The 13,699-nt window shown below is 37.6% G+C and overlaps 1 protein-coding gene and 1 pseudogene across 1 annotated transcript; both read left to right on the forward strand.

Moving 5' to 3' along the window:
* Nucleotides 1–6,926: 6,926 nt before the first annotated feature.
* LOC122316098 (small EDRK-rich factor 2-like) lies at nt 6,927–7,755 on the forward strand. Its single transcript, XM_043132639.1, has 3 exons — nt 6,927–7,081; nt 7,240–7,342; nt 7,464–7,755. Exons 1-3 carry the CDS (start codon nt 7,075–7,077, stop codon nt 7,561–7,563), a joined length of 210 nt encoding a protein of 69 aa, XP_042988573.1. The 5' UTR covers nt 6,927–7,074; the 3' UTR covers nt 7,564–7,755.
* Nucleotides 7,756–8,281: 526 nt separating this feature from the next.
* Nucleotides 8,282–8,398, forward strand: LOC122293999 (annotated as a pseudogene).
* The last annotated feature ends 5,301 nt before the right edge of the window (nt 8,399–13,699 follow it).

The following is a 13,699-nucleotide window of genomic DNA, read 5'->3' on the forward strand; positions in this document are numbered from 1 at the left end:
AGATCCATCCTCAAACCTCCAAAAGTGATGAGAGCCTTGAAGAATTATGAACGTGGAATGAAAATGCAGGAAAAAGATAGTGAAAAATAGGAAAAGGAGAGTAAGGAAGGGTTGGAAATTGGAATAGTGTAGGAGTGGAGGATGCGAGAATTAGGTTACGTTTGAATGCTAAGGTGATCTCAGATGATTTAAGTTAATCTATAAATAGTAGTGTTTTGTGACTTTCATTGATGTGTTTGAATGTATGAAATAGGTTAAAATAAATTCAATATTTAATGGGAAGTTAAAAAAATAGTAGATCCCATCAATAATTGATTTGAAATGCATTAAAATGATCTTGACATCTAAATATAATCGAAGCCTTATTAACTATTTCAATGAGCTAGGTTTGTTTTCTAAAAGGAGAGAGAGCCTTTGGGACTGAGAGATTTGGAATTGCAGGGCAATGATGGTAGATGGTTTTTTTTTTTTTTTTGTGTAAAATATTTTGCTTTTCCTTTTCTTAATATTTTTGTTTTTGTATTTTTATACTACAAAACTCATATCCTATACTCTCAAAATTGAAAACTTGTATCTTAATGTTTGGAAAAAAAAACACAAACTCTTGTCATAAATTCACCTAGTATGAGCCATTTGGGCAATGCTTTCCATGCTGCTAGACTACATTTGCTTGCTGAATTTTGTCGTTTGTTATAGACAATTTATATTAAGAGTTATACTACATATAATCATTTTTATGTATTCTTTGTACACTTTATTAATGTGATTGGTCAAAACAGTTATTTTATGTTAAAAAAAGTGATACATTTAATCACATTAATGAAATACATTAGGAATACATAAAAATAACAACACATAAAGTTTTGTTTATATTAATTAGAAGAGAATGAGTTGGAAGTTCTCGCTTACAAAAGCCATACTAAAATGTGTTATAAGTTTATAACACCGTAATAAAAAAAAAAAAAAAAGACAAAATTAAAAAGTTGGGTCATATTAATGGTTTGGTCTCGGACTTTCGATCACCCTCACATCACCTACCTAGACGAGTGAAGACATAAATGGAGGAGTTTGGGGGGGGGGACTGTAGTTAGAGGGACCGTGACCTAAGGGACTTGAGTAATCTCAATGGCTACTGGAGCTTCCTAGACTACCTCACTGGCCCCTGCCTTACTTGAAGGGGTAGGAAGCAACGTAGGCTTAGGAGCAGAAGCTGGCGGGATGGAAATGGTAACCTTTGGTATGGGCGTGGAAGGTTTTGGAGGGCAAATGAAGATGAGGAGGGGGGGCTGTCTAACAGGAGGCAACAGACTGTAGTCAGAACTTCTTTTTGCTGACTTTGCGCCCTAGGGTTTTTTTCCTTTTCTCCTCTAGGGGCGGGCTTGGGGGCCGCTTGCAGTCTTGAAGCGTTGTGACTCGCATGGGGATAATACGATCATCATAACAAGTGTGTGCTAGGGGGTGAGATATCGCCTTATGTTGGCCTCAGTAAGCAAGGTTTCAGAGTAAATGTCGTTCAGGTGTGCCTTGGCCCAGGCTCGCATGATCTCAAGTAGACTCACCTTTGCAGGAGTTAGCTTTAGTCTAATTTCTTTGCATAGGGCATAATCCCCCATACGGCCCTCACATGGTACTCCCTTCGTACAGTTTGCCCAAAGGGGAATTCCCTCCCCTTGGCGGACAAGAAGAAGAACAATCAGTTTTAATCTTTGATCTGTTGGTATTGCGACCCTAAATGGCCACCATATGCCTTGGATGGGAAAGCTATAGGTGTTCCCCTTGTACTTTAAAATATTGTGAGTCAAGAAGAACTCCCTAGCAATGAGATCTGTGTGCTTAGGTCAACCTCCTCTAGTGCCCTATACCAAACTATGCAGTAGCAAACCAAGATCCTCCATGCATTAAGGTGGAGCTGCACAGGGGCCAATTTGAGTAAGTCTAAAACCTCAAGAATTGGTCTGCAGAAAGGGAGCCACAACCCACTGGTAAACATACCAGGGTATAGGGCCACCTTTGATGCGAAGCCCTATGAATCCACAGCCCCTTCACGGGCCCCGAGAACCTCCAAAACAACGGAGTCTGGAAGCCCATAAGGGACCTTTAGCGACTGTAGGATCATGGATGACACCTCTAACCTCCAATTGGAGCCTTCAAAGGTTTGAGGCGCCTCACAAACTAGTGAGTGGTCATCATCACCAAGGTGTCAAATAGTGGGGCGAGAAATGTTCTTAGTAGCCATCGAAGTGGGGGAATAGAACTGGTTAGGGTTATGAAGGAAGGAGAAGGAAATGGAGAGAAAAGTAAACAAGAAGGTAAGATCTAAGGCACCAGAAGAGAGTAGAGGCAAACAGACTAGAAATGGGAAGGGAGGGGGCCCTTAAATAGCCTCTTGAGATGGTTGGACTGACCCATGTAGTGTATAAGACATGCATTGCGCGAAGGGAGGTGAACGGATGCGAGTCCATTACACGCGCTCCACGATGCGACGTGGGAGAGGGATTGTCTCTCAATCAACCCACGCAAGAGGAACCCAATGGGCTCAATCAAGTGCATGTTAGATCTGTCAGAAATGTGCTATCAAAAAAAAAAAGAGAGAGAGAGAGAGAAGAAAGAAGAAGAAGAAAAAGAAGAAAATGAGAAGAAAAGAAAACAACAATGGAATTTCTGTTGAACCAGTTAAGCAAGAATTGGTGGGATAACTAGGAGGGGTATTTCTCACCTAGCCCATTTTGGATGGGCTTGAGCCCAACACTAAGTCCCATTCAAGTCCAAGTCTCACTACTTTGAGGCTCTAGAGTCACTAAAAGGATCCAGCCCCTCAAGATCATAACAGAGAAAGAAGGATATATAATGCGGGACACCATACACATGGTACAGATGAGACCTGCCGACTCTGACATCTCGTGTTACACTTAGCTTTGAGGAATTAGATTAGTAAGATAAACAAAAGACACGGATGACTCTCCATTCGCTGATGAAGGGGACCATAAGTGATTGTATAGTTCACCCACCACCATGAGTCGCCTTGGGAGCTACTCCACATTGAAGGCCCTGACTTGGGTCACCATGTCGCATTAAATGCCGGGCTAAGATGGATGTGGGTAGGATGACTTGACCTTGATACAAGAAATAAAATGTTCCCTAGTGACTTAGTATAAAAGCCTCCCACCCAAGTATAAAAAAGTCTCTAAACTCTGAATACTCAAACTATCAATACACGTACAAGGAGACTAACTTAGGCATTTGAAGCTCTCTGGACAATCCTGCCTTTTTCTTTCTATTTGCAGGTGAAGATCCCGGCCTGAGTTGCTAGAATCTTGTCCAAGTGTATAAAACATGACGTTAAAAATTAGCTCATACTAGTATATTATTGAATTTAACTATATAAGTTTTAGTTATATAACTATATAATTATACTAGTATATATGATAAATATATAAACAAATACATATTTTTATAAGATATGTAGAATATTGGAGTTAGAGTCAGAGTTTGAGTTTGGGTCAGAGGGCATAGGGGTGTAATCGGTCTAGCATGGTCCAGTTTTGGATAAAATTTGGAATCAAACCGGTATACACCTGTTTTGTATATTTAAAAACCGATTATGCACTAATTACCCTCCTAAACCAATATCTCCAGTTTTACTGGTTTAGTCTAGTTTTCCAGTTTTAATAGTATTAGTATATATATTAATATTAGTTATAGTGATTAGAATAACTATATATTAATATTTGTTATAGTGATTTTAATTTATTATAACTATATCATTGATAGTAATAGTATTAATATTACTATATCATTATTTCATATAAAATTATTTAGTATAGTGATTTATATAGTAATTTATATATAGACTTAAAATATATTACTAATAGTAATATAGTATTAGACTATTAGTATTAGGCCATAAAATGTAAATTGTAATTAATATACATTATATACTAACATATATTAGTATTACTAATTTACTAATGTACTTATCAAAAAGAATATATTGAAAATTTATTAGGCCATAAAATGTTATTAATATATATATTTTATGATTAAAGCATATGATCAAATAAATTTTCATGTTTAAAATTAAAATTTTATGTTATAAATTATAATAACATTATCTTATATATAATATTTTTTATATAATAACATTATCTTTATATTATATATAATTATAATTTATATAATAATATAAATTATAATTATATATACTATTAAAAAAATTAATTTAAAATATATAATATAGCGAACCGGTCCAATTCGATCCTAAAAAATATAGAACTAGAACCGAATCGGTATCGGCCGATTTTGAAACTAAGGAAACGGATCCCAGACTAGACTAGTTCCACCAGTTTGTGTGATGACCCGCTTTTGCGTGTATTTTCACTGAAGGGTTGTTTTTAATTTAATTAATATATTGCTTTATTTATTTTAAATTATTGCGTTTTAAATTTGGTTTTTATTTGTTGGATGTTGTGTTCATTTATTTATTTGTTTTATGGTTTTTAATTTCGTTCTCGGCGGATTTGTTTTGTTGTCCGGAGTAAGGATTGAACCTCATTTCTTCATACATTTCTTTTTTCCTTTTTTCCTTTTTCTCTTTTTCCTCTTTTCTTTTTCTTTTTCTTTGTTTTTTTTTCCTTCTTTTTCTTTTCTTCCCGCGTGTAACCCCCCCGATCGTCTCTCTCTCTCTCTCTCTCTCTCTCTCTCTCTCTCTCTCTCTCTCTCTCTCTCTCTCTCCTCTCCCACGTTGGAAGCAACCTCAGCCCCGACCCACAGCCGTCCGGCCACCGTGGTCGACACCACCCCCATCTGTTGAACCCCCTCCCTTCGGCACACCACCTCACTGAACCCCAGCCCCATCCAGCCAGCCGTTTGGCGGAAAACGCCCAAGAAGCCCCACGATTTTTGCCCCGATCCGCCGCCGTCGCTCCACCTCCGGCCACCACCTCTTCACCACTTCATTACCGGTTCCTTGCCGTCCTAACCCACCCATTTCCGGCCTCTAATAGCCACCGGAACAGCTCCCACGAGTTAGCTTTCCATTTTAAAAAATCCGGCCATCAACCACCGTTTTCGCCGCCACCCACGGCCAACCACCACTTCCATTAGCTTCATAATCATCCTTAGACCATTCCCTATCAATCCCAAGCCTTGGTTTGTCCCCGTTCAAAAGTGGGTATTTTACAACCCACGGCTACAGTGAATTTTTACTGTTACGTTGCTTTCCTTCCGCTGTTTGCAACGCCGCGTGTTTTCTAAAAATACCGTATAGCGCTGTAAGTATTTTCCAAATCCTACTTTCAGATTTAAATATATTTTGCTCATTCAATATTTATTTATCTGTTGGTTGGCTGATTCCGAACTGAGTCCGAGGAGTTCATGGGTTGGATGGATGGAGGACGGAGTTGCTTGTTTATTTGATTTATGGTTGGTTGATCGTTTTGTGCATTGAAATCGCATTTATATGGTGCATGCGTGTGCGTTTTATTTAATTTGAGAAAAGCCTGTTTTATTAGCATAAGTGGATTTTCGGGTGCATGTGTATCACGACCCCAAGCCGGGATGAGGTATTATCTCGGTGGAGCTCCTCTGGTCACTCGGGAGAGGAATAAACTGAGTGACGTCCCCTGAGTTGTCGCTGGGCGACGACGGGAGCGGGGGCTAGGGGATGCTTGGCTACGAACGCGCCGGGCGCGGAACTGGGTATCGCTCTACGCACCGACTCCGTGGCCCTTCGCTGGCGAGGGCTAGAGGATGCTTGGCTACGAACCCGCGGGGCGCGGAACTGGGCATCGCTCTTTAGGTGTCATATGCGTGGTCGTAACCTGCGGTGTGGCACTGGAGCCAGGGTGTGCGGATGACCCCTAGAGGAGGTCATGGTGCATATGGATTAATTGGATAATGGTTTGAGATGGATATGAGCCAAATGTGACTTTTGGCGTGATATTTGGAAAGGGTTTGTTTTTAGGCCAAATGAGATTTTTGGCGTGTGTGGAAAAATATGTTTTTATGGGTTTTGAGATGTGGCTTATGAGACATGTGCATTGGCATATTTCATGCATATTGTTTGAGTTTTATATGTATTTATCTGGTGGTGTTTGGATTTTACTTACCTGCGGCGCCATTTTTTGGTTCCGTAGATTTTGGTGCAGGGTTCGAGGAGGAGGAGAAGGCTGAGTCCGAGGATGCGGCTTCGCCGGAGTTTTGAGTTGAAGTTGTGCTGTGTAGCTATTTTTAAAACTATTTTTGTGTTATGTAATATTTTATTTACGTATGTTTTAAACAGCTTGTATTATATTAAGAAAAATTCTGGTACTTAGTTATATGACTTTCGTTATCCGCTGCGTTTCCTTTTACACATTTGTTGCTCTTACACATACTTGGCACTCGTTTTAGGGTGGTGACCCGGGTTGTCATCATTCGGACGTCTCGATTTTCCCGTGTCTGTGTGTAGGGATTTGGGGGCGTCACAGTTTGGGCAGCCCGATCTAGTTTTCCAATTTCTTGATTAATTTTTACACTCTTCAGATGGTAAAGTTAGAGTCAACGTTAAAGTCGAAACAAAGCCGGAACAAAGTCGGATTTTGAATTTTTGCCCAGCTGTACTTAGTAGACCATCTTAATCGGTGCCCCAAGGTTGGTTTTTGGGTTGATTTGTTTAATTTTTAAAAATTTTATGATTTTTTTTTGTAATATTTATTGTTTAGATGATACTTGGCAAATAATGATTGGTGCTTACGTTGAATTTTTATCCATAATTAACTTATTAATATGAGAACAAATGATTTAAATGAAAGATAAAAGCACACGAAATAGAATTTTCAAAACAAGAATTACGAGAAAACCAAAAAAACTATTTTGATATTTAGCACTTATTTAAATCACGATTTTCATTCAGAACGACAACGTTCTGACTTTAACCTCGTGAGAGAAAAATCGGGAGAGAGAGAGAGAGAGAGTGGATGAAGAATACGTGGTGCACAATAATAAAGGAGAATAATCCAATCTCCCAGCACTCCCATTGACCTTTACCTTCCGATTTCTCAATTCTGCTTCGTCTCGATCAGATCAGATCTGACCATGACTCATATCCTTTTTCCGGATTTTAGAGTTTTCTTATGCTTCTGAATTCCTTAATTTTGTGCATCTAATTGGTTAGAATACTTGCTTTACGACTTAACAATTTCTTTTGTCTTTATGTTCGTTCGTTCAGTTCGTTTTGGTTCCCTTAATTCCGATCTTCACGCGGCAACCAGAGAGAGCGCGATCGCGAGCGGGCTCAGGCTCGCACCGGCAAGGGTGCCAAGGGCAAAGACGATGGTTTGACCCCTGAACAGCGTCGTGAGAGGTCGTTTTCCTCTCTCTCTCTCTCTCTCTCTCCCCGCTTTACTTTGTTGTTTTTCTTCTTATTTTTTCACTCTTCTGAAAATTTTTATAAGTTTGGTTTTGATTTTGGTTTATGTGGGCAGGGACGCAAAGGCGCTGCAAGAGAAGACCGCGAAGAAAGCGGCACAGTCGGGTTCGGGAGCGGACGCCTCCGGTGGAGGTAAAAGCAATACCAAGAAATAGAAAAATTATAGTATTTCCGTGGAGGTGTAATCTGCTGTTGGTTCTGTCTAGGTTTATGTGGGTCGATCTTCTGTGGTTTCATGCTATGAATTATTGATGTTTGAAAAACATAATTATTGTGGATATGTTTAAAAATCTTATTGTTGGCTTGTGTTTTAACCGGTAATGAGAGAAGATTAGAAATATTTTGAAGTTTTGTGTTGATTTCTTTAGTTATCCTTACCTTTAATTTTCTTCTTTTTAGGTTGTTTTAGTTTCTAAATTGTTGAATGTATTATTTGCCTTCGAATCGTGAAAGCATGGTATGTTAATTCGAGAGTTGACCTAATTATCGAGGCTCTTCTCTCTTTACCCATTTCTGCAAGCATTGGCTTTTTATTTTTATTTTTGATCTGTGAATTTGACTCATATGGAGTTCATCATATGCCGAGTTGTGGAGCATTACCATCATTAATGGATGGTGAAAAGAAGGTTTAGCGTGCAATCAGATTGAAGGTGTGAGGGGTTTGGTTGAATGAACATTTTACTGCAAAAACATTTTCTTAAACCTAGTCTCCTTGCACTGCACGTACTCAAGGGCTCTCTTTCTTTACTATGTGAAGTTTAATCTTTTTTATTACTTAGGAGAAACAGATTATAAGAATTGAAGGGCATAAATCTATGAAGTCTGTTGATTAGGTCGTAATTCCCCTATATATATATATACACACGTGGCTTTGGGTGCGATCATACCAACACCAGTGCACCGGATCCCATCAGAACTCTATAGTCAAGTGTGCTTGGGTGAGAGTAGTACTATGATGAGTGACCTCCTGGAAGTCCTTTTTTGCATCCCTCACTTTACTAATAAAAAAAGAAAAAATCTACTCATCATCCATTTTCTCATTATCATCTTATCATTTTATGATATGTCATTAAATGATAGGTTCACAAATGGAAGATAATAAATAGTTTTCAATCATCTAATGCCACATCATAGGATGATGAGTAGCATTACTCATAAAAAGAAATATACATGTGGCTTTCACCACCCTCTAGGTTATATAGAGTGTCTTTACTCAGCCTTTAGGTTAAAACAGTGTCTTTACTCAGCATTTGGGTTAAACAGAGTGTCAGCAACATGTTTCACATGATAGAAGAGATAGAAGAGAAAGGGGAAGGAGGGGAGAAAAAAAAGGGGGGGGGGTGTTTAAGAGTGAAGTTACCTTGCATTGAAAGAGTTAAGAGTTGTGCCACGTTTAGGAATATTACAGGGGAAAATGTGGATTAAAACTGATGCAATACGTAATGATGTATAAAACATATACCCCCTATTTTTTATCAATCACATTACTCCTAGGAAGAGAAAGCAGGACTTTTACAATTCTCATTTGTGTGTAACATACATGGAGGGAGGCAGTCACATGGGAAGTTCAGCAAATGACAACATGTTTCTAGGCAGACCACTCTTTCTTTTGCTGCAATTTTATAGACATCGTACAGCCTGGAAAGCTCGCCTATAGAACATGATGCCTTAGATTATGGATTAGATCTTTCAACTTCACAAGGCTTATTTAGGTCTATTCTATATCCAAGGAAAGTACAAGCCACATTTGGGTTTATATTCCGAGCGGTGCTACTTAACAATCATGAGTAGCACCGCTCATTGTTACCGTTAGTAAATTTTAAACCTTTTTTTTTCCTTTTCTTTTCACATTTTTAGATATATTTTAATATTTTAAAAATAAAAAAATATACTCATACACTTAAAATCACTTCCTTAATTATTAAGTAAAAAAATTTAAAACGACGGGCAGTAGACTTGAGTGTTACACTTCGGGCAGCAAAGTAGTGTTTCTCTTATATTCCAAAGGACTAGTCAATGTTACAACCCATTAGAATTATTATAAAGGGCAATAACCTCTCTAAATCAGGCAATATGGGATCTGTTCACCACTCTTTAAATTCTTGACTTCTACTTAAAAAAATCTTGACTTCCTTGTCAGGCCATTCATTGTAGGTGACACGGCTCTAGTACTACATTTCTAGTTGAGAATTTGGCTTTGATGTCAAATGTAATAAACCAGGGAAAGTGCTAGTCATATTTGTGTCATTATTCCAAACTCGTCAATTTGAAATTTTCCTAAGGAAAATGCTTCTTCCACCTAGAGAAGCTAGCTATTTGTGCGCCTTTTTTTTTTTTTTTTTTTTTTCTTAATTGTTAAGAAAATATTTTTTAATGAGTTTATATATGTTTTTTCAAAATATTTAAAGGCGTTTAAAAAATGTTTGAAAAAAAAAGATAAAAAAAAGTGCAATTTGCACTATTAGTACAACGTAGGGGTCACCTTTCTTTGTGGTCCTAGCATTGTCATTTTCCTAAAATTACTTATAAAGCCCACTAGAGCTGATCACCTAGCAAGTAGCCAATGTAGGATTAATGTTGATTCATGACTACTTTTATTACTTCCCCATTCCATGTAAGTTATTTTTGTTTTCAATGTAGGATTGAGGTGTTACAAAAGTAATATATTGCACAACTAAGAAGTAATGACAATTTTGATAGATTACTTGATATACGTGATTTTCTTAAGAAATTGTGTTTTTTGATTGGCACTAGGTATCTGAGAATAAAGTCTTGATTAATCTCGGGAGTGCATAGGCATTTGACAATAAGTTTTCCGTAAGTGCACATTGAGCAGTTCAATGGGAAGTTCCCCCAGTCCAATTTAAAAATTATTTGCACTTTAGAGAATTCAAACCTTAAACCTAGATGATGCATACCATCAAGACAAATGCCTTTACTACTTGAGCCAACCCCATGCTATGGAGGTGTTGGTCTAAATACCAACGATTGTGAATCTGTGATGCATCCTAATATGTATTAGTACCAAATAATGCTTCACAAAGCTTGTGAATTTTGTACATGCAATTGAAGCATGCTAATGGTATTAGCTGTTGTACTTTTTTTTTTTTCAAGCTTCATTGAAGGAAAAATACTGATAATAGTCTAAGGAGGGTCCTTTCCACTATCAATATATACATAACTAGAGGGAAGAATAGCTAAAGGAATGCTATCAAACATAAAGTTGGTTGCAGCCCATTGAGCGACCGAGTGCGTAAATTGATTTTGAGAACGATCGATTTTTTTAAAGTACCAGCCTTTGTGAGAAATTAGTGAAGATGCAATATCCTTAGTAATTGTAGAAATTCTCCAATCAGTAAGTTCTCTCCTGATAGATGAAATTACTAGTTGAGCATCTCATTCTAGAGAAATTAATGGAAAATTTAGATGCTTTGCCAATCTGGTAGCCAAACTTACTACTGAAGCTTCCGCTAAAACTGGTATGAGTGAAGGATTCTACAAATTGCTGATGCTGTTGAAGATGAATTTCTAACTGCTGCAACAAAAGAAATGCTAAAATGATCAATAGAGGAAGGCTGCCACTTAGTTGCCGATTTTGACTCTTTTTTTGGCCCAAGCTTCAAGATTTTCCTGATATAAGAAGTTAAGTTGCTTTGATGCTTTTTGTAGAGAGAGTGTAACACCTCGTTCTCATAGGATGTAGATGTTACTAATGTACATAATATAATGTCCGGTAAAAAGATTCATATCCTGAAATATCTCATTTATTGAAAACATTAATTAAACTAAACATAACTGTTTTTAAAAACATAAAATTGAAAATGTAAACATAAAAACATAAACTAACCCTATGCGTGACTTTTATAAAAAAAAAAATATATATATATATAAAAGAAACTAAGTCTTTGCACTAGATCTACTCCTGGTCCTCTAGCTTTACGTCTTTACAATTATCATCTGTGATAGTTAAACGTAGAAGAGAATAAAGAATAAACAAACAAACAAAAAATTAGTCGAATATTCAATAAATAGTACATCATACCGTAAAACATAACTTAACAAGACTTCATTTTTTTTAAAGACTCTTCAGACAAACATATAGTATTCATATATTCTCATAGCATGTCTATTCATCATCAACATGGGCAGAAACATACATAATCATGGCGAACATATAAACATGAATGCATAATTTACTTGTTTATCTTGTCTTTCACTTATTATATGGTGAATCACGCTTGAGTCCGTGGAACTAGGGGTGTTACTCGCACCATATGGTGCGGGTAGATCCCCTCGCCCCCCGCCCTCGCATGGGGCGGATGGGGAAATGTTTCCCCGTCCCCTGCCCTCGGTGTGCGGGGGTGGGGTATCCCGTCTCGCATGATGGGGTACGGTGTGGGGGGGCAATTCGTCCGCCCCCTGCACCCCTCTTCTGGGCCTTGGGCCCCTAAGCATTTTCTGGGCCGAAAATGGCCCAGAAGCAATTTCTAGGCCATTTTGGGCCTAGAAACCTCATGAATGGGTCAAAAATGGCCCACAAGATTGTATTTATGGCCCAAAAAAAGCTTGTAGGCCATTTTCATTTTTCAGCCCATAAAATTATAAGTAAAAAGGAAAAAAAAATTTAAAAACCAGATTAAAAAAAAGTGTTATGAATGGTAATTGATTTTATGGCTAATAAAAGTTACTAGTCTAAGAGTCTAATACGTAATAAATTAATAATAATAACTAAGCTATTACAAAATTGAAAGGTTAAACAATTACAAAATTACAAACATAAAAGTGTTTAAGGGACATTGTATCAACATTACAAATCATTGAATAGAAAATTTGAACAAATAATTAAAAATTGAATATTCTAAAGAGGCTTGTCAGCTGTGGTTTGTCTTTGAGTTAAGAGGTGTGACAGTTGGGGCGGCCCGGGCTTGAGCACATTTTTATGTTGCAGAGGTGCTAGACGTCTCATGTGTTACTACAAAAATTAATATTAAAATTAATAACGATGAAACGGAAATAAATATAAATAAATTAAAATAATAAAATAAAAAACAATTACCAGGTGGTCCAGATCCAGATTGATCACCACCCTCATCGGTCTCCTTAAAATCTAAAATATCCGGAACATGAATATCCTTTCCTATCGTCCAAATCTGTGTGCATATCAATGCCTTTACAGTTGTAGGAGACAATGAACTATGAAAATGATCCAATATACGACCTCTGGTACTAAAAGCTGACTCTGAGGCAACGGTGCTAATAGGGATGACCAAAATACAGCGGGCAATCTAAAAAATGATGAGATATTTTTTTGAGGCATTCTTCCACCATCCTAATATATCGAAATTATCATCATCATCTTGGATCATATCCGTTGACAAATAGTTGTTTAACTCAGAAACGACCTCCGTAGATTGATGGACTAGTGTGGTATTCTGTGCGAGGGTCTTAGTCCACAACATTCTGCGTTTCTTTGTAGGAGGCCCGGTCACGGTGTCTGTAGAAGGCGTTGGGGTCGATGTATGTGTCTTCGATGTAGTACCACTTTTAATTGCATTAAACTCATCATACAATTTTTTCAGGGTATCTCGGGCCAATTCACCAATAAGTTCAGTCCATACCTGATCGTGAACAAGTCTCAACCTATATAACAAGCCTGAAACTTTCAGACGGGGATCAAGAATAACAGCCACATATAAGAAAATATTCATTCTAGTCAAATCTCTCCAATACTTGTCATATTTTAGCATCATGGTCACTACCATCCCCCTCATCATTTCATTGGAACTCCTACGCATATCTTCTAATTTTTCTTTTATCATACATATTTGTTAACAAAACTCATGGGATGTAGGGTACAAAGAACCAAATATATTCAATGTGACATCATAAAATAATCCAAGAAAATCAACGAAAGTAGAAACTACCACCCAATTATTATCATTAGGCTTTCGTGATCCCCCGTGTTAATCAAAGTATTTGACATATTGGATGTCTTCATCACCCAATAATTGAAAGGCTGCCTTATATTCTTGGGCTGCCTCCAACATCAAGAAGGTTGAGTTCCATCTGGTAGAAACATCAGTACAAAGACCCTTCTTCGATGTTATGCCTGCAGCCTTTGCAGCAACTTTAAATTTCTCCAATCTAGAAGGAGAAGACCTCACCCATTTCACAGCCATTCTAACTCGTGCAACCGAGTTATCAACATCTTTCAACCCCTCAGTTACAATTAAATTCAAAATATGTGCAGCACATCTAACATGCAAGTATTCACCATCCAAGAATGTCTTA

The sequence above is a fragment of the Carya illinoinensis genome, chromosome 1 (assembly GCF_018687715.1).
Source record: "Carya illinoinensis cultivar Pawnee chromosome 1, C.illinoinensisPawnee_v1, whole genome shotgun sequence".
NCBI lineage: Eukaryota > Viridiplantae > Streptophyta > Magnoliopsida > Fagales > Juglandaceae > Carya > Carya illinoinensis.